The following is a 21028-nucleotide window of genomic DNA, read 5'->3' as shown; positions in this document are numbered from 1 at the left end:
ACCATTTTGCCGTGTAGTTCATGACCGACGACGATTCACGTAAACTCGTGTATCCTCTTAGACATTGATACGTACTTAAGCCTGGAGGATTTCTGGGCAGTTCATACTTGATACAGCCAGCCACCATTAAAGCAGTTGATGCTGCAAGGAATTAAATTGGGTATCACAGTGTAGAACTGTAGACGCATTAAAAAATATTGAAAGTCGTAAAATGTATGCGTACGTGATGGGATTGGATGCAGGGTGGCCACATTTATATATGTATGGAGTAATAAAATATACGAGAATAAGATGGAGAAGAGAGGGAGATTATGTGCAGTGGAAGCAAAAATGTATAGCTTGGTTATGAAACAATCTCTGTAACTCTCTCTCTCTCTCTCTCTCTTTCTGGGTTCGTTCTCTATCTATGATGATTACCTTGTGAGTGAAGAAAAATGCATCGAAAAAGACAAGATCTGGAGTCAAAGACAAGAAGACCATCCATCCCTCTCTGAGGGGGAGGTCCCCTTCCAAACCGTTTTCTACTCGACCCAACAACAAACACACGAACATTTCCTCTCTTTCCTCTCTCTCTGTCCCTCTCTCACTTCTCCTTATTCTAAGCAAACCCCTCACCAGTCTTCATCATCATTATCCCACTTCCCCACTCGAGCAAGCCTTCTCTCCTCCTCTACCCTGCCTTCTCTCTCTAATTCTATAAAGCCTCCGCTCTCTGTCTCTCTCTCATATTCCACCCCATTCAAAGCCGCATCTTGAGTTTTCCTTCATAATTGACTGTAAAAAAAAGGACCAGAAGAGCGTGGGCAGCTCAGGGACGATAGAGGGAGAGAAGATGAGGAAGCCGGATACCCCGGCTAAACTGAACAATCACAGCGGAGGCACTAAGCTGCGCAAGGGCCTCTGGTCACCGGATGAGGACGATAAGCTCATGAACTATATGCTCAACAACGGCCAAGGTTGTTGGAGCGATGTGGCTCGGAATGCGGGCTTGCAGAGGTGTGGGAAGAGCTGTAGACTTCGTTGGATCAATTACTTGCGGCCTGATCTCAAGCGGGGAGCCTTCTCTTCCCAGGAAGAAGAGCTTATCGTCCACTTTCATTCCATCCTTGGCAACAGGTTTCTTCTTCCACTCCGGCGTTTGAACTTTCTCTACCTTTGCATGCGTGTTTCATGTATGAACAACTCGGTATTCGTAAGCTTGATCATAATTATAGGAACAAATGTAACAAACTCTGCAAAAATCTGTATCGGAACATCACTCTCTCTCTTTGTTTTACATTTCCCCTTTCCTTTCATGGATAAGCCCGAATGATCAATGAATGCAACCAAGCTCGAGCTTGTCGTGCGGTCCATTGAGCTTTTAGATCCAATCGTCCATGTGGGGTCATTTTCAGAAAAAAAAAACCCGTCATTTGTTAATTACCAGTACCGCGATGATATTTCATTCTGAGAAAGGATAAGTTATGGCAGTGATTGTTGGCTGTAAATGTACAGATTCTAGGGTTATAAACAGGGCCTTGTTTGCTTGTAAACTACAAACTGAAAGAGACAGAGGTGTTTTCTTTTCTATTTTTTCTTTGTAGGGTTAAATTTAATCTTCTTTCTGGCAATGATATAATACTGAGAATTAAAACCCACGTACATATATTCTTTCATGAAACGGAACAAGTATTCTCCTGTAGAGTGAAGAAGGTTCTGGGCCGTGTTTCAGTTGTTCATCTTCTCCTGCTTGTTTGATAATTGTCCTCTTCTTCTTTTTTTTCTGGGAGTTTTTCGTTTTCCTCGAGCTGAAGAAAACTACAAATTTCTGACGTTCTTTCTTTGACTAAATGTAGGTGGTCACAGATCGCAGCGCGTCTACCAGGGAGGACAGACAACGAGATAAAGAATTTCTGGAACTCCACGATAAAGAAAAGGATTCGAAATTCTTCAACGTCTTCTCCCAACCACAGCGACTCTTCCGAGCCGATAGAAGTCGTGGGGGGTATATCGTCCATCAATGACCACGACTTGATGACCATCTACATAGATTCTTCTTCCTCTTCATCTTCGTCGTCCTTGCAGGCCATGGGCGGTGCAAGCAACCGGTTCGGCGCGCTGCCTCCCATTGACAACAACGCCTACGACCTCACCGGCTTACCCGCCGGCTACTTCAACACCTCCGCCTGCTTAACGCAGGTCGTGGGTAGCACCGGCGTTACTGGTCTATACAGCGACGTTAATGCGTTTCCAGCGATTAATGGTCACGTCGCAGGGGAAGGGGAACTTTTTCTTCATCCATTGGAGAGATTAAGCGTGGAGGATAATACCACAACAGCTGATAATTCTTGCGACAGGGACACTAACAACAACCACAGTTACAGTATCTGTAATGATAATAAGAGCATCAACGACAACAGCAGCAACAACATCAACAACCACAACCACAACAGCAGCAATAAAGGGGATAATCTGGTGGTGACCGGGAATTATTGGGAGGGTGAAAACTTGAGGATGGGAGAGTGGGACTTGGAGCATTTGATGGAGGATATATCATCTTTTCCATTACTTGATTTCCAAGTTGAATGATACAGACCCAACCAATCCCCAGCTCAGTGGGTCCGGCTTTTCCATTTCTTCGTTTTCCTCCTCCTTTCCTGCATTCATTAATCAGTCCCTCAGAACTCCATTGTTTCTCCTTTAATTCCTTCCATTGTTGATCACACTCTCCCGTGGCGTATAGTTTCAAAGGTCAGAGAGGAATTACTGAGCCCCAGTTTCGTGTAAGTCGACTCTTGAAAGGGACGATCTTTATCAAGGAAATGGGAACGCATTTTCGATATTATGAAGCAATAATACTCCTTGGACAGAAAGTGTGAATAGTCCTTTCAATTCAAAGCAAAGAGCAGAGGACCACATCTCGGTGATGGTAAGTTTTTCCCCTTGTTTTCTTCCCCGTCTTCAATCATGGATTGTACAAAAAAGAGACTGTCAAGGTGAAAGGTATCATTAGCTGCGAGATGAACAGGATTGACCTTCCATTACTGGAAGAAGAGACATTAAACCCAGTGCTGCACATATGTAATAATATCGTTCACTGCTTTCCATCTTCATTTTAATAAAAAAACGAGCGGGGTCTTTCTCCATTACTGTCTCTTCACTACCTGCAACTATTTCTACCCTCTGTTAATATCTTCTTCTTCTCTACAGCCATGATATGATCGATTCAAGATTATTTAACTTGATCGGCAGTGGATCCCGACGGAGCAACAAATTGCCTATTAGGATAGTATTTAAAGAAGGGGAGGGTATTATTATGGAATTTGAAAGGGATTGGGCCGTTGAAATTAGAAAGCATGAAGATTCCGCATAGATCATTTAAATGTGTTTGAATAGATTTTGTGGACGAAGCAAAGATCACCATCAAGTGGTTCCATGAAAGTTAGCGACCTTGTCACTAACTACCACCTTAACTTTGGCCACTTGGCCACATGTTTTTGCTTCTCTTCCCCGTTTTCGAAGGCGACGTTGCGCAAATTCAGGACGTGCCATATCCAAACCCTCACTCAGATTTTCTTCATCTCCTCCTTCCCCAACTTAAGCCTATTAGATATGTTCTGGGAAGATATTTTCTGCAACGCCTCGTATCTCGTAACGAATATCCTTCCTGCCATGGCTTAAACCTTAAAAAAAAATTCATAATTTTTCAAGATTAGTGGACTTCATTTTTCTTAAGAAAACTGCTAATTAATGGGGCATTAAAGTATTTTTTTAATTATTTGATTTAATTTTTAAAAAAAAATTAGTGAACGGAGAATTTTCCTCTTAATTCCTCTTAATTCTACTTAACTCGAAAATGAGTTTTCTATTGCTCTAACAAGAAACTATAGTAAAAATAAACCAAGAAGCACTAAAATGATTATCGACGATTAATTACTTTAATCTTACTTTTTTATTATTTATGAAAATAATTTATTTCTAGTGTAAATACAAACACCATGGCTAATTTTCTCGTTATTTCCTATAGTGGCACAAACGTAAGAAAACCGATCAAAGTGAATTATTTCAAAGAAAAAGTAATTTTCCAGTTGTTTTTGTTTTGTTTTCCTATACCCGCATAAACACTCCCTAAGACATCTAATAGTACCAAGCCTAAGACGCCACACTTTGCGAAGAAATCATGAACGCAGGCATTATTATTTTTTGAGATCGATTATAGTATTAAAATTTAAAGATATGGGCGGAAACATCCGAACTCGAGAACTCACATGAATCTTTTTTTTCTTTTTAATTATAATTTTTATTTATAATATAAAGATCGAAAATTAAACTCAACACCTCATATTTCTTTAACATAATTTTTTTTTTTCACAAGATTGGATATAATATTATTATTTGAAATTAAGGCACCTATGAAACTTGAACTCATAATCTCACATACTTGTTTGGGAAATTAAGCTAAGAGATTCAATCCCAAGTTATGAACTTGTCTTATCATCATGTATATCTAGTATTCAATTTTCATAGGCTACAAACCAGTTGGGATCTATAATAGTACATAAAATAGAGAATTTTCCGTATATTGTAAACCATAAATTGGGCCATTATTGTGACAGTGGCATTCAATTTGCTGGCACCGATTTTATCACTAGGGATAATATGCTCCTCATTTCATGACCACCCACCTAACTTGGAATCCTCCTACAAGAAGCTATTAGCTGCAAATTTCATCACGTAATAAAGAATGGAGAATTTTCCTTAAGAGGCTCAGTTGCAAGAACTGTATTATGAAGGAAGTTTTAAGTCTTGAAAGTATTAATGAATAGCTTAAAAATTGGATCATTTGGTGGATGGTTAATAAAAGCATATTTTAATTCGTAAAGAAGAAAAATGTAGATCAAAGTCTAAAATGATAGAATAATCGAACGAGAGATTTACTATGTTTAGTTTCATTGTGTTCAGGATTTAGGGTTTAGGGTTTAAGGTTTACTTTTCAGTTGGATGGTCGTCTCAATAAGCATATTGTAAACTTGAAGAAATATTAGAGTCATGATGATACCGAGTTCTAATATATCAAATGAATTTACTCCAAATAACTGTATTTATGTAAAATTATGAAAAAAATAAAAAGAAACTACAAGAAGACCAACACTAAAAACATATACTTAATGATGTAAATGTGGCATATTGAGTGATAGTAGGTGTTGGATTCCAATATCGGTACCGATAATCTTGAAAAATAATACGGATGAAATACAACCCGGCAATGATACGTATTGAATGCATCTCATCGGATTTTGGGTATTTGTTACAATACCCGATATCGATTTGTATCCCTTTGGCTACAAAGTGTATATAGATGAAATTCATGTATATAACTTCCAAACATTATATACATTGTACAATTTTATTCACCATTGGATGAATCAAATAAGGTGAATCTGATTGTTATTGAATAGTGATAGAAATCCTACCTCAAATTGGGTAATTTTTTCACCAAATTCATATGGATTGATTTAGGCCTTTTTAAGGAGCCTGCGAACCACCGTATTCAGAAAAGGTTGATAAATGTTTTTGAGTAATAAGCTGACGGGCGTTAAAATTTAATTCTTAAAAATGTTGAAAAATATTAAAAATCCGTCGCCTGAGAGATTCGAACTCTCGCGGGGAAACCCCATGTACTTAGCAGGCACACGCCTTAACCACTCGGCCAAAGCGACGTTGTTATTTTTATTAATCGTCGGATAGTTATTTCTAATGAGTTCTACTACGATTTCCTCGAGACCCCTGCGGCTTTCCGAAACGTCGAGTTACGCTTCCGCTTCTCTCTCATCTGTCTGGTCAACTTTGTTCGCTGCCGACCCAAATGCTCCCGACATTTGCGTTCTCCTCCAGTCCCTTCTTGCAGGTCCATCTCTAAGGGGCAAAATAACTCCACGCACACGTTATCTAATGGGGCTCCCGAAACCATATTCTCCTTGCCTGTCATCTTATCAACTTCTACTCGAAATGCCAGCGACCCACGACGCGCGCTTAGCTTTCGAAGAGATTTCGGTCAAATTAGCTGTTTCATGGAGATTGTTCATTACTTCTTTTGCCCAAAACGAACTTCCTGGGCTTTCTCTGAGCTGCTTCAGTCAAATGATGGTAAATGGTGTTAAAACCGACGACCACATTTTCCATACCGCGACCAAGTCGTGTGCTATCTTGGCGACGCCGGAGGTGGGACGCTCGATCCATTCTCTCGCAGAGAAGACTGGATTTGTTTTGGACGTTTGTGGGTATTTCCTAGGTGGATATGTACACAAATGCAATTAAACTGTGGATGCTCGTAAGATGTTCGACGAAATGCCCGCCAGGAATGTGGTCTCCTGGAGTGGTTTAGTATGTCGATACGCCCAAGAGGGTGTAGATGAAGCTGTGAGGCTGTTTAAACAAGCTATTATTGCGAATTTGGAAGTTAATGACTACCCATTTTCAAGTGTAGTACGAGTTTGTGGACATTTGACACTTCTAGAGATGGGATCTCAGATACATTCATTATGTATAAAGACGAGTTTTTACTCATCTTGTATAAAGACGAGTTTTTACTCATCTTGTTTCGTGGGCAGCGCTTTGATTTCCTGGTATTCAAAGCGTGGGATTATAGAACAAACCTCCCGCGTATTTGAGAAGATGTCTGACAGAAACTTAGGTGCATAGAATTCAATTAGGCATAGAATTCAATTCTAAATGCTTGTGCACAGCATGCAAACACTAAGAAAGCCTTCACAATTTTTGGAGAGAGCATAAACCAAATTTTATCACTTTCTCGAGCATTTTATATGCTTGTAGTCATGCAGGCCTTGTTACAGAAGGTGAAACGTATTTAAGTTGATGAGTGAATATTGGATCTAGGCAGGACCTCAGCATCATGCTTGCATGGTGGACTTGTTTGGCCATGCAGGCTAGTTTCCTGAATCTTTCTGGAGTGCTTTATTGGCTGGGTGTCGCATACACGGTGACATGGAGACTGCATCTTTTGGCAGCTGATAAGCTCTCTGACCTGGGGTCAATGACCCCAGGCATGCATATGTTGCTCTCAAATGCTTATGCAGCTGCAGGGAAATGGGTGGAAGCTGCTAGAGCAAGGAAAACAATGCAGGACTGAGGTGTGAGGAAAGAGACTGGTTTGAGTTGGGTTGAAGAGGGAAATACGGTCCACACTTTTGCATCAAGTGACCGTTCACACCCTATGACAGAAGGATATAAAATATTGGAAAAAACTAAAGGAGGAAATGGAGAAAGTTGGTTATGCTGGTGATACAAGTTTCGTTATGCGTGATTTGGATATTCAGGAGAAGAAGCAGGTGATTGGTTATCACAGCGAGAGGCTGGCGTAGCATTGGCGGTCTTTACTTGCCACGGGGGGAGAGCGATTTGTGTGATGAAGAATTTGAGGGTATATCGAGATTGTCACACACCCATCAAGTTTGTACGTATATGTGATTCTGGGACTATTATTCTCAGAGATATCAATTGGTTCCATCTCTTTGAAGATGGGGCTTGCTCTTATGGAGATTATTGGTGATTTTGTTATCAATTGGGTTGCAGCCATTCACTGTTTATTTAAGTGCTACAAAATGGTGGTTTCAGAAGCAGGTCTTTGCATGAAAAATACAAATGTGGTGTTATGATGTCTGAACGAACTGGATGCCTGTAGCCCTGAGACCCAACAGAACCGACTTAACTTCTTGCAAGAGTATGTTGTTGCTTTGCTTGGGCTGCAGGTCGTATAACATGGATGTTAAGCAAAAGAGGCATTCTGTCAGATCTATTTCAGCTCATAAGATGGTTGGGACATCTTATACTCAGCAATAATTCAGCTATTTTCGTAGGAGTCATCAAATGAACTTCTGTTGCAATTTTCTGTAGTGTCTTTTGAGGCATTTGAACTGCCTTCTTTTGTTGTTATTCAACTCCAAGAATCCACTCTTGCTTGCAGTATGAACACCAAAATTAAAGTTAGCACTCGAGGTAGATGAGATTTCTGTACATGCAACTATCGTTATTGTGGAAGAAGTTTCAGGTAGCCACCATAAACATCAAAGACTTGGAAGTGACAACGTTTGGACCCTGGGTTGCAAAGCAGAGACAAGGTACTACTGTTCCTTGTTTTCTGAAAAATCCTTGGTTTAGATTACTGAGGTTAGACGTGTGGGCTTGAGTTGGAATTCATGGTAAGAGTAATATTTGCTATGATTTACAGTGCTACGGTAAAAGGGACATGTTAGTACTGGAATGGATACATTTCTTTAACAGATATCCATGGTTCCATCAGCTCGAGGATGGGCCATGCCTCTTGTGGATATCCATGGTTTCATTTGATCATTTTTTGTTAAAGAACTCTCTTAGTGGAATTTTTTTCCTTTGATCAGATGTCTTAAATGGTTGATACATTATAAGATCCCACTGTTTATGTTTGAATTAACCGTGGGAAAAGGTAGTGCAGGTGCTGTTATAGGCCTGCGTGTGGTGGTTGCGATTGTAGGTTCCGTTGAGGAAGACGAGACACTCTGCGCAGTGGTGGAATCGTGGGCGGATGAGGTGCCACACTGCCCATATGCTGGAGCTGAGCCTCACGTGGATCTCTAGAGGGAGGCCTTTCCCTGATTGAAGCATATCTTGCATGGCCATTCCCTCACCATACATGGAACTACGTAGAACCGGCTGTCACTTTGAACGTACAGTCGCGGTCCATCAAATCATGGACTTGATCCATCAAATCCTGTGCTATTCGAATAATCTCTTCGGCCCTCAATTCCATTAAGGACTTTCTCTGTCAAAGAGCATTCATTTGATTCGTCTTTATTTTACTCCCTCTTATCTATTTCTAATACTAGAATGGTCTTAAGAGGAGAAAAATTACGAAGGGAGATTTAAAACATTCCAGAGGAAGAGGTAAACCACCATGGGATTTACATTTATTTTGCATTTATTATAGACAAAAAGGTTCATATGCAAAGAGGCAAGCAAAGGCACAATTTAACCGCAGAGGAAGGTCCAAGGTCCTCTCGCCGTCCCAATCCTGCAAAAAAATTAAGAGCAAACGGTTCCCATTAGAGACAACAGGGGATATGAAATGGAACACAGTCGAGAGGATGAAAATTTCACCTCCAAAAACCAGCAAACATTCGCAGGCTCATGTAGATGGTAAGACCAAACCAGATGCCAACGAACCCATAACTGGATGACAGAAGCCACAGGCAAACGATGCTAATGACAGCCACGAATACCTTGAAAAGCAAAATGCCGTAGTCATGGGAGGATGGCGATTGGTGAACATTGTTTCAGAATGAATTATTCAAAAGGGGGATTCTATTCTTACCATGGAGTAAGCAGAATAAGCATAATCTGATGCTCCGAAGTTGATTCCATCAAAAACAAATGCTAGGGAATTAAGGGGTTGGGTTGCAGCTACGAACTGACAAAGGAAAAAAAGTGAAATTTTCAATTCAAGAGCATTTGCTATTTGCTTCAGGAAGTTACTTAAAACTTAAATTCTTTTTCCCACAGGTGAGGCAGTCAAAGTTTTACCGGGATGCCTATATGCATGAGTTTTATAACATTGATATCATTTGTGAATATTCTGGCTCCAAACTGCATGCCTATCCAAAGCACTAGAACGAGTACCAATCCAAGAACCAAGCCCAACTGCAAATGGACGAAGGAAACAACAGTCGAGTAAGACTGATATCGAATTGCTAGCTAAGTAGAAACAAATATAGGAATAAAAGTTTCTTTTCAACATGCCTGCAAGACTCTAGCTGCAGTTGCTGTTGCTTTTTTGAGATCCTTCTCAGCAAAAGCAGTAGCCAGTATTGCCTGAAAATAGTACAATTTACACAAACTCGACAGTATGAGAAGAAGGAAAGAGATCAATTGAAACCCGGGAATGTTCTGGATCTAAGATACTGAAACCACAGTTCACAAAGCTTCTAAATTTTAGATAAGGAGCTACACCAGTTATCAAGGATGAAGTTAATGAGAGACGAGTGTAACAATTTATTACTGATTCTCTACCAATTTAGAATATGTTGCAACTCCTGTTCATTAAAATGTAAGAACAACATTGTTACCTGTCCTGCAACAGCCAATCCATCTGCAAGAAGAGAGGTGGTCAACCAAACCTGCAAACAAATTTGGAAAGCTGCCATGGGAATTGACCCCTGTCTTGCTGCCAGAGATGCAGACAGGGTCACACAGATTGTTACTGCTACAACCCTTCCAAGCAAAAGAAATCCTGATTGATGCACAGAAGATGACCACTGTAAGAAACAGTAAATACCAGACAAGACCATAGAAGATCAATGCAAATTTACATAGTAGAAGACAAGGCATACCATTTTTAAGGAAGCGGCCAAATTGCAAATACTTGAGGTTCGGCGGCAATATCTCAACTTGTTTCATTAATTTCAATAACAATATCAGTGAAATTAAGTACCTGAAATGAACAGGAATGTTCTCCTTCAACAAATGGATGCAGTTGAAGCTATGAAAGCAGATAAAAGCAAAAAAAATCTGATGTGCACCAACCAAGCTTCCGGAAAGTATTATAATAAATCACAAGAGAAGAGAAAATGGAGGCATATGAATTTTTAATTAGCGTGTACTTACTGAGAAATGACATGTGCAATGGCGGCACCACTGACACCCAGGTGGAAAACGAAAATGAAAATTGGGTCTAAAATAATATTTGTCAGATCCCCAGCCACTGTATCAAATTAACAAACAAGGCCTGATCAGACTAAGATTCAACTAGCAGGAACTTGAACTTGAAGGGAAAAACGGAGTAATTATCTCCAACTAAACAGTGAAGGGTGACATACGTATAAGAAAATTTGTAACTTGTTTACTCACCAGTTGCATATAAAGGGGTTTTTGTATCTTTGAATCCTCGAAAGACCCCTTGCATGGCTAAAGACAAAAGAACAGCAGGTGCACCAAGCGACCGCAAGGTTAAGTATTGGGAGGCAGGGTGTAGCATAGGTGAATCCTATTAGATGGGAGGGGTCAAGCAGTTAGGCTAAAAAAATTGGATATTTCTCTTTCAGATGGACTGGAAAGATGATAACAGTTTAGAGGATTAGAATCATCTTCAAAGCATACTCAAGGAGCAAGATAGTTCCATCAGTGCACTTACTGATTTCACACCCATTATGTTTAATAGAGGTTTTCCTGCCAAAATGAGTAAAGCAGCTTCAAGAAGGCCAAGAATTGCCCCAATAACCAATGCTGTTGATACTGATGGAATGAGTTTTTTCTCACACTTCAGTTTTGTAGGGTTCAGAAACTTCCGGACAGAAAATGATGACTTCATCTCCGACTTTTCCGAGTCTGATAGAATGATAGCCAACAGAAACTCATCAGCATTTCTCTAGCACCTATTTTGGATGCTTCATGTTATGAATTGAAGAAGGTTTGGCTGTAAAATCATCTTCATGGGGTTATAAAGTATTTCCTTACCAGCACTTGGAATTAACTCTTTCATTTCATTGTTTATTGCATAAGCCTTTTCAAAATTTTGACTTTCATCTACAGTAATTGTCCCACAACCAGTCTCTTGCTCTTCAACAGAGGGTCCCTTACTGCTGCTACTCGACATCAACTCTTTCATTTCATTTTTACCAGGAGAAGCCTTCTCCAAATCTTGACATCCACCTTCAGTATTCCTCCTACAAGTGACATCTTCCTCTGCCACAAAGGACGTTGTGATACTGACCAGAGGGAAGATAGCAATCCTCGATACCTGATTGAAAATAGCAATAGCAATTCCTACAGCAGCTAGCTCCACTGGGCCTGTTAAACGATTCATCAAGAAAGAGAGAACATATTGAACAAGGTGAGTCTCTGTTTTGGTCTCAATGAAAAACAGACGTCAAGAGGATAAGCTACAGATCATAAGACGCATCTTTAATGTTTAATAAAGAAGACATTAGTAGAATCAAATGAAGTAAGCTCCTAAGAAAGTTGAGTAAAGTATAGCTGACGACATTTTTAAACAGAATAACTGACAGACCTATTCGTCCAATGAATGCTGTATCAATTAGAGAAGCAACTGGGTCGGCCGCCAGAGCCAGAGCAGCAGGAAATGCAATCTGGGCTATCTCCAGTCCAAGTTCATCTAACTTGAAAACAAGCCTGAACACAAAATCATTAATGTCAGAACACTTGATATTTAAAGTGTCAAGCTAAAATCATTAAACCAGAGAAAAAAACCCTCCAGAAAGGTGGCATGCAACCATATAGGACAGAAAATCGAACTAAATCACTCAAAACGAGTAAAAAATCCCCTCCGCTGCTACAATGCCTGTGCGCAGCTCATGTTTTCACGTAGCTAACTCCGACTCGAGTTCCAATTAACTGGTTTTTATACCTACATATTATGAAATTAATCCGCGACAGAAGCTGAAAGAGGGAACTTTTTCAGCACGAGAAACAGAAAGAGACAATACCTTATGTCATTGATGAAAACTCGAAGAGGCGATGTACATCGAGGTACGGAGGGATTTAGAGTATCATCCTCTTGCGCGCTGGTATCAGCATCCATGGCTACAAACGCCTTTATGAGCAAAGGGACTTAACGTTCTCAACTTCTCGGCAGGATCAATCTGTGAAGCTAAATGTCGAGACACAGAAAGCGAGCATCATCTCTGCGGATTCAAAGCAAGCACCAGTATGCATGAAGCAAATCAAGATTTAAAGAAAAGGAGTATCTTAAAGCAAGACAACCAGCAGTAAGCATGAAAAAAACCTGGATTAAAGAAGAAGGAACAGATGCAACCACGAGCAGACAAAATACAGAACTAAAAAACATATCTCTCATGAGAGGATGAAGCGATGTAGAATTCGATTTCTGAGAGACGTAGTTTTCCCATGCCGGAAGGAGTGGAACAGAAGAAAACAAAATGGGATGGAAGGACCGCCCTTTGTTTGATAACCGAGAGATGACTTCTGTCTGTAACTTATGTAACTGCCTAGACAGTACATACTGTGCCCAGAGACATCACTTCTCTGAAGAGTATTAGCTGTTCAAATTGAACGAATTGAAAAGATAAATCTCTGAAGAGTATTAGCTGTACAAATTGAACGAATTGAAAAGATAAAGGTGACTTCCTGAGTTGGGTATTCGTCGCAAGCAGTTTCTATGTAGTGGAGGATGATAACCGTACTTCCTCGGAAACAGAAAGCCTTAATTCATCTGAATTGCCAGGAAAGCAAGCCACTCGGAAACTCAGAAAAGTAGGAATCTGGAAAAGAATGCAGGTTATGGCTGCCAAGTGTGTGTGTGGCCGTTCAACGTGCAGGTCGGGCGGGCTTACACCTCACGCCTGCGTTTGTCCAAAACTGGAAGAAACTTTACAGTGTTCTCGAGTAATTGAACGAGAGAAAATCTTCCGTTAGTTTCTATGTTCTTGTGCTGTTTCCTAGTCGAGTAAAAACGCAGAAGATACGATGCTTCAGAATGCGCAGGAACTCAACAGAACAGAGATGACTTCTCTGCTCCACCGTCGATGACGACAATTGAAGTTCAAGCCCGTGATGCTTCACATCATGAAAAAAAATTACCCCAGCGCGACTTACAATTTAGGTGAGAGATTTGTTGTCGGAACGCAACAATCTACCAGTCAAATCACTGACGCAAGAGTCATGATTCACACCAAAAAGATTGGAAGGAAATTCCAAAAGAACTGTCAAGTCATTTCATCAGATTGTCAGTAAGAAACGTTGTGTGTCTCGTATCTACCAAGGTCGCGAGCGTCCCGTAAAAGTTTTCTTTTAATCTTGACATGAAGAATCTTGACATGAAGAACAAAGAGCATAGCTCACGGTATGAAATCGGGAACCGATCATTATTAGGCTGATATGAAATCACTGTCAGCAGAAATGAGCTAAAAACTAAAATCATCCTACAGAGTCAAATAATATAAAGTCGACCTGAAAAACAAATCCTGTCACAACTCGAAGATCTTTCGACGTAAGGAATAATGACAAATGGCAGATTGGTCTCTACAGACATCTTCCTTGAAGGAGCTTCTAGACTTTAAAGAGTGATGGATCCTTTTCAGCCAACAAATTGAGCCAGAAAAAAGAGAAAAGAGTGGAAGTGGGAAATGATGAGCTTCATTCCATATGATTGAGTGGCGAAGGCGTTCTCAAGATTGGGAACAACAACCAATCTTCTTGCTCCTCTGTTATTTCCATAAACCAGACAAGAGATTCTTCTGCCTTATCGGTAGAGTAGATGACCTTTCTTGTGAAGCAGTTTAAAAAGGGAAATTCGCGCAAAATTCTTACCATGAATCGCGCCAGTGCCCTCCTACTCCAGACCCCAAAAGCCCAAGCTTGATAGGCTTAGCCTTAGCTCAACCACCCTTTTTAAGTTAGAGAACTCGCCCCTAAGGCCCAAAGTGACCCACCTCACTTTCCATCTCTTCCACTTTCTCCACTCATCCGTTTTTAATTCTCCGCATGTTACCATTCTTAATCTTCTGATTATAATCAAGTGTACGTTAATTTATGGTTCTTCCAACACCACCTCTATAGGAAAGTGGTAGACCCACTTTGGTGATGACAAAGAGTGAAGAGATTCTTTGTGCAAACTGATTCGAGCTTTTCAGATGATTCTCCACTGGCTTCACTTTTTAGACTAAATCCATCAAGGATAAGGTTTTACACACTGTTTACGTTTTTTACTACCCAAAAAAGGTTCTAAGTGGAGGGGGATAATGACATATACTCACACCCCCACAAAAGAGACTTCTGGTTGGTGTCGACATTCACGGCATATAGCTGGAACCAATTTCAGATATATCTATTCATGCCGCATCAGCATTAACTTCTGACTGGAATTTATAAGCTCTTAACATTTGATAACTAAATAAATTTCACAGTTGTTAGAGATCCCTTCCAAGGTCAAAGTCGAGATTCTACGCAATACTTGGTTTCCCTGTAAGTAGAATCATGAACAACGACGACACAATCAGTCTAGAGATGTTTAGCTTGAACGGTTCAACATGTTGATGGTCCCTTGCGTTGTCCAAAATCGACCAATACCAACCGGACCTGCAGTAGGCTTCAGTAAAATCATTAAAACCAGTTCTTGTATGGCCACACCATTTGGTCGAGTCAGTCGGTCACAAACGAAGGAACCATTGCCAACCAAGCTGTTATTTGTACGCAACAACAAACCCTGTCCAGCTGCGTTCTTGGGGACAGAAACCCCAGATCACACTAGCCATCTTGACAATTGCAATGGGGGTGCCAAATTAGACAGTTGAAGGTGTTTCTCCAATGAAACTAGATACTAATAATACCTGAGCCCAAGTGAAATGAACTTCCTGATTACAGTCAAAACTCAAAACATCTGATTACAGAAGTGTTGTGCAGCTGGTTATGCCATTCACTCCTATAATCAACCAAGCCGCTAGCATAAATTTCAAAACCAGTAGTATAAAAGTAGGATTATGCTAGTCCAAACATCTCCTCTGCTCAAGCACGCTAGGCAGTGATTTGATGAGCTTGCAGAAGATGTTTTGAAAGAAGCTACTGTCATATCAAAATTTGGGACAAGGTTTAAAAAATCAGCCTCTCCTCTGACAGAAATCTAGGCCTCTCATCTGTGCAGCTCTCCCAACAAATATTATCAAGAATACCGCTCCAGTGAATAAATAATCACTACTGCCAGCAGCCCCAGGGATACGGAAAAAATGGTAAAAATGATACCTGCTGCAAGGAAGAACCAATTAGATAATCACCACAATCCGATGACTTTCCACCAAAAACCGCCGACACCAAGCCAGATGAGAATGTTGACAACGGAAATGATGAAGCCATAGCTCCACCACTTGCCCAGTGGGACATATTTAGCACCGTAAAAAACTGGTGCAGATCCAATACCATAGTGGGCCAGGCCACCCATGAGGTTGGAGAGGAATGAAAGCACCATAGCTCCAAAGAGTGGTGGAGTTCCCAACGCACTTGCCACAGATAAGAAAGCTGTGAACATGGCACCAATGTGGGCAGCTCCGCTAGCAAAGAAATAGTGGGAGTAGAAGTAGAGTAAAACAAGGATGCCAAACGAAAACTGCCAGGATAGCCCTAGCCCCCCAACAAACTGCAATAAAAAGAAAAATTGCATGTTAGTACATAGGTCTCAATCTCACATGCAAGGGGAAATCGGTTTAACAAAGGACAACTAAAACAACAAACTGTTTAATAATGTGGATGTGGTTCACTATCTGACAACCTACGATTAAGACATAATTTCATCAGATTTTCTGACTAGGATGCCAAGAGAGATGAAACTAGAACACTCAAACAATTTTATTTAATGGTTGCTAACTACAAACGCAGCCCTGGAGAGAATTGTTCCCAAAACCTCTCATGGCAAATCTTCCTCACGTGGCCATTAAGCCAATGTCCAATGCACCATCAACAATAAACATTCACTTCTAATAAAACAGTAAAGGAATGTTATAGAGATTATGCAGTGCATCATACCATATATTTTCAAGTATGCCCTGAAATACTATGTACCCTGAAATAATTGTAGGAATACGATCAGACCTCCAGGCATCAGAATTACATTTCAAAAATTTTCTAGGCAAGCAGGTTGCACAACCCCTCAATCATTCATTCTATCCTTAAATTCATAGCAATATATTGGACTGGATCTGATGTCTTTAAATTCCCAAGTCTAGTAAAAGTTACAAATAGCTAAGCAATTACTAAACAAATAAGCATTAATCAACAAGGTAAAAGAAGGTTAAACAGCAAGTCAGATAGGAGTTTCAACCACCTCTCACTTTCTGATGCATTCGGCTAGACAAAAGGTCTATAAACTAGTTACTGCAATGTTGCAGACACTATTAGGATGGAATTATAAAATTTGGCTTAGACTGAATCTCTTCTATTGTTTAGCACTTTTAAGATATCGTATATCGATAGACTGTGCAAATGACAAGAAATACTATTTTAAGACTTCAGGTAGATGACAAAATTACAAAGGTTACTAGTATTAGTTATTGTCAAGTTCGAGAAAGTGATAGGAAGCAGGGAGCAAAGCATAGCCAATAAAAAAAATTACAGCCAATAATCCACTTAATGTTGAGTTCATGTTAGCATCTATTTTTGTAGACAAACCACCCAATCAGAGACAGAGGTTAAAATTTAGCTAAAACTAATTAAAAAATGGAGCCAAAAATTCAATCGTAACATTTTCTCTAGGACAAGAGAAGCTTAATGAACATTAAACAACAATTTTTTTTTTAAATTCCAGTTGCAACCCAAAAGAAATGTAAATGAGCTGAAACAATGGAAAGAATGGTATATAAACAAAATTGACATGGATGACCAATTCCTTCATAGAAATCAAGTAGCAGTCAGGGTATAATAAGAAGCAAGAAGTGAAATAATATAAGAGGGATTCCGAGGCTTCATTGCAACAAAATAGAAAAGGAGACAGACCTTGACTACAGTCTCACTGAACCAAGAGATAAGACCATATTTGTTGAGGTAACCAGCCATTGCAATGAGAGCAGCAAACCGTGAGAGTATCCCAGGCTACTGCTTCAGCAAGACATTCTTTCCATGTCACTACCCCAGTAATAAGAAGGACAGATAATCCAAGAATGGCAGCAGTCACAGCATCCACATTCAGCACTCCTCCAAATATCCAGAGACCCAACTGCAGAAATAACACGAGGACATGAAACTTCTGTCAGACCCGATACCAATGTCTCCACACGTCCAATCATTAAATGCTGAAAAACGCAAGATACTATGTCCTACCAGTCCCCATGCCTCACTCATTCTAGTTCTCCTTCATGGGAAAAAAATAGATAAGCAATAAGGCTAGTAAATGGAATATGATGTAAAAAACAGCTTCATGGTATACATTTAAAGATTCCAGAATTCAATGACAGGAAAAAATAGGAAACCAACAATTAGGTGAGGGCCAGCCAAACTGCTTACCACACAGTAAATGATCTTACAAGTTAGAAGTTAGATGAGAAGGAATAGCAAAACTAAAATGAAATCTTGAACAACATAAGCTATTCTGCAAAATGCAGTGAAAACTTATCAGACTTTTTTTTTTTTTTGGTATGCAGCATGGTTCACCAAGTCATCAAGAAGAAGAATTTGGTGGTCAGAAGCTCTCTAATGAAGTTGCAAGATTAATTTTGCCAAATTTCATTCTTATGACTAAATGCTCGACAACCATTTCAGGATTTCTATTGTCTGAAACAGCTGTCATGGTTATGATTAGATTAAATATACAAATAGATACGTGGATTGACCAACTACACATTAGAAAGTTAAGAACGTTAATAACAATACTAGACATCATGAAGGAGATAGATATAGTGCACTAAAGAAAACAATGTGAACTATTGGCTGTGCTCTCTTCTCCATTCTCTGGATGTCCGAGGTCACAAGATGTTGTGTTCTCTTCTGCCAAATATCGGGCCCCATATTGTGGTCTCTGAAGAGTTATCACCAACAAACAACGTTTCTAGATCCTCCTTTTCATTTTTCTTGTTGGTGATACATGATTTAAGAACTAACAGTAATCAAATTGGGGTATTTGACTAATGCCTCTTCTCGGCGGCAAAGATAAGGATGCACAAAAGGTACCATAGATGAAAAATAAGAGAGAAGACGAAAAAAAAAAACACAATACCGTGAGAAGTAAAGTAACGGTCATTATAATCTCATTCTTAGTCATGGGGCCCATCTTCTCCAACTTTTCTCTTGCGAGCTTTGGAGCATCCGGACTGCTTTTCACTGTTGGTGGATAGATGAAATACAAAAGCAAAGGCACAATGATTAAAGAAACCAGACCCGGCACAATTGCAGCTACAGCCCAATCTGTCCACCCAATCGTCTGTTTTATGGTATTAAATGTAAGGTTCGCGCTCAAAGGATTTGCCGCCATAGCGGTTAAGAACATTGAAGAAGAAATAACCGAAGTCTGAAAGCAAGTAAGCATCAGCCAAGATCCCAGCTTATTCTCCGTCCCATCCCCAACATTGCTACCGCAAGCAACACAGAGATTTGACAAGAGGAAGATATTCCTCCAGCACGAGCAGAAACGGACGGAATGGCAGGAGCTAAAAGTGCCTCACTGAAGACTAAACTGTATCCTAAGCCCAAAGAGGAACTACCAAAAAGGGACACGAATTGGTAGGCGACACGGTTGCCTAGTCCCGTCTTGATGAAACCGCGAGCGAAAAAGAAGGCAAGGGCTATAAGCCAGGGGATAGGATCACCAAAAGCAGAGAAGGCCGCGGCGAAAGTCAGAGTTTTGGTTAGGACGGCAGCGCCGAGTCTCATCAAAGCGACGGCCCCGAGAGGTAGGGGCAGAGTTATGATGCCCACAATGGTGGCGAGGAAGATCGCGAGTAATTGCCAAGCGTTCCTTGTCACGCCGGAGGGAACAGGAACGAACCAGAAGATCACCCCGGTCGCAATGGAGGCAATCAACGGTTTCATACCCGCGCCCTGCCATGGCTGAGAAGCAGGTGCTACTGCAACCGAAGAAGCTGAAGCACGGACACGGAACAATCTTTTGGATAAGGAAGAAGTCGACGAGTTTAAGCGCTTTAACGACAGACCATAGCTAAAAGAGGTTCCACATGGTTTAAAAACTGGATCCGAAGATGAAACCAGACGAGTTTGAGAAAGAGAAAAGTCGGATCTAACGAAGCTCTGAAGATTTCGGGACTTGAGATGTGGCAATTTCGACGAACGAGATCTCCAACTCGAAAGAGGACGGAACCCAAGATTGGGGGAAGACGCGAAGGTTACGGACGCCATTAAATGGCGAGAGAGAGAGAGTCAGGGCTTCTCTTTCCAATATCAGAGGAGCATCAGAGGAAGAAACGACAGCGAAACGGAGAATTTATACCAAAAAGTAAAGCCGTAAGATTGAGATCAACCAGTAAAGATTTGCCGATTCTGAGAAGAATATACAAGCCCTGCAGCCTTGAAGAATCCGTCCTCGGAGTTGGATTCCCCGTCGAAGTACAGCCGAGCCGGTACTCCGGCGGTTCACTGAAGAGCTCTGTTATGGGAACAGGACGCATCAAACTCTAACGTGCGCTGGGGGTAATATTGGAAAACGACACTCTTGAGTTCAGTCGTCTCTCACGAAATCTTCCTCGAGGAAGAGCCGAGCGTCAGGAACCACCTGTGGTGACTGAAATGACGGATCAGCCCTCGAGATGGTGAGCGCCACAAATTGGTCACGTGCACTAACCGTCCAAGTGGGAGAAGACGACACGGCCGGAGCCGGAACTCTTTTCCTTTTTCAATGATTTGCTCCGCGAAAGGCCTCACAGGTGTGGGGAGGAGGCGCATCCGGACAGGGAACAGAATCCCTCGGGCTTCTCTATCGCCAGTCACTGACGCGCTTTTGGTTCGCCAAAAGGCCATGCGTCGTTTCTCCTGCTTCTCTGCTCTCTATTGGCAGCGAGAAGTTCCTGACGCCTGAAGAGAAATTGCTGATGCTTGTAGTTGTCAGTCACCTTTCAAAAACTCTGTAATCTGCACAGAAGGAAGATCTAAGGAAGTATGTATTTGTTAGATCTTCCTTCATCCCTACTTTTCTCCATTGGCGTTGTCGGGAAATCAAAATTTCTTTTCGAAACAGAACCAGATATATCATGCACAGCAGATAACTCACCTGTCTCGTAGCGGAAATAGGTATTCTCTCTGTTACGACTGTAGCATGGCGCCAGATACTAAGATCACTTCTCTTCGATCAGCTCCTTGCAACTAGTAATCAATTAAGACTGACCGGAGAATGGTTTATGCGAACAGAACCTAACGGGGGTAGGATAAGGTTCTTGAAACGGTGATGACTATTTGATTGAATTGCAGATGCCCAAATGTACAGATTATTCCAGATGATGAAGGTGCATGAGCTGTTGTCGACCCGAAAATGCATGGAACAGGAGGGAAGCAAACATTGCATAATACAGTCACCCCTGGATTGAATTGTCAC

At 40.8% G+C, this 21028-nt stretch overlaps 2 protein-coding genes, 1 non-coding gene and 2 pseudogenes across 3 annotated transcripts; 2 read left to right on the top strand and 3 right to left on the bottom strand.

Moving 5' to 3' along the window:
• Positions 1-556: 556 nt before the first annotated feature.
• LOC137940527 (transcription factor MYB46-like) lies at positions 557-3125 on the top strand. The gene is made up of 2 exons (XM_068785638.1): positions 557-1116; positions 1836-3125. The coding sequence occupies exons 1-2, from the start codon at positions 833-835 to the stop codon at positions 2566-2568; spliced, it is 1017 nt and encodes a 338-aa protein (XP_068641739.1). The 5' UTR covers positions 557-832; the 3' UTR covers positions 2569-3125.
• A 2492-nt stretch (positions 3126-5617) lies between these two features.
• On the bottom strand, positions 5618-5699 carry TRNAS-GCU (transfer RNA serine (anticodon GCU)). Its single transcript has one exon. It is a non-coding gene; the product is annotated as a tRNA-Ser (tRNA).
• Positions 5700-5911: 212 nt separating this feature from the next.
• On the top strand, positions 5912-8239 carry LOC137940766 (putative pentatricopeptide repeat-containing protein At5g52630; annotated as a pseudogene).
• Positions 8240-8912: 673 nt separating this feature from the next.
• Positions 8913-13453, bottom strand: LOC137940022 (protein DETOXIFICATION 42-like). Its single transcript, XM_068784920.1, has 14 exons — positions 12773-13453; positions 12474-12671; positions 12038-12159; positions 11485-11817; positions 11162-11355; positions 10879-11014; positions 10636-10732; positions 10362-10462; positions 10098-10261; positions 9772-9843; positions 9556-9672; positions 9347-9442; positions 9133-9254; positions 8913-9046 (listed from the first exon to the last, which is right to left on the bottom strand). The coding sequence occupies exons 2-14, from the start codon at positions 12566-12568 to the stop codon at positions 9004-9006; spliced, it is 1692 nt and encodes a 563-aa protein (XP_068641021.1). The 5' UTR covers positions 12569-12671; positions 12773-13453; the 3' UTR covers positions 8913-9003.
• Positions 13454-14808: 1355 nt separating this feature from the next.
• LOC137940021 (dicarboxylate transporter 1, chloroplastic-like) lies at positions 14809-19852 on the bottom strand (annotated as a pseudogene).
• Between the last annotated feature and the right edge of the window lie 1176 nt (positions 19853-21028).

This window comes from Aristolochia californica, unplaced genomic scaffold (assembly GCF_029961685.1).
Source record: "Aristolochia californica isolate CCGP_79_NKW_82.1479 unplaced genomic scaffold, dmAriCali1.0.hap1 SCAF_9, whole genome shotgun sequence".
NCBI classification, from domain to species: Eukaryota; Viridiplantae; Streptophyta; class Magnoliopsida; order Piperales; family Aristolochiaceae; genus Aristolochia; species Aristolochia californica.
This window is presented reverse-complemented; position numbering and strand designations above follow the sequence as displayed.

Coding starts and splice junctions, on each gene's coding strand:
- LOC137940022 (XM_068784920.1), bottom strand. CDS start 12,568: ATGGATGCTGATACCAGCGCGCAAGAGGATGATACTCTAAATCCCTCC. Junction 11,015..11,161: donor ACATAATGGGTGTGAAATCA/GTAAGTGCACTG, acceptor CCCATCTAATAG/GATTCACCTATGCTACACCC. Junction 9,255..9,346: donor CTTATTCTGCTTACTCCATG/GTAAGAATAGAA, acceptor TTGCTTTTCAAG/GTATTCGTGGCTGTCATTAG.
- LOC137940527 (XM_068785638.1), top strand. CDS start 833: ATGAGGAAGCCGGATACCCCGGCTAAACTGAACAATCACAGCGGAGGC. Junction 1,117..1,835: donor CATTCCATCCTTGGCAACAG/GTTTCTTCTTCC, acceptor GACTAAATGTAG/GTGGTCACAGATCGCAGCGC.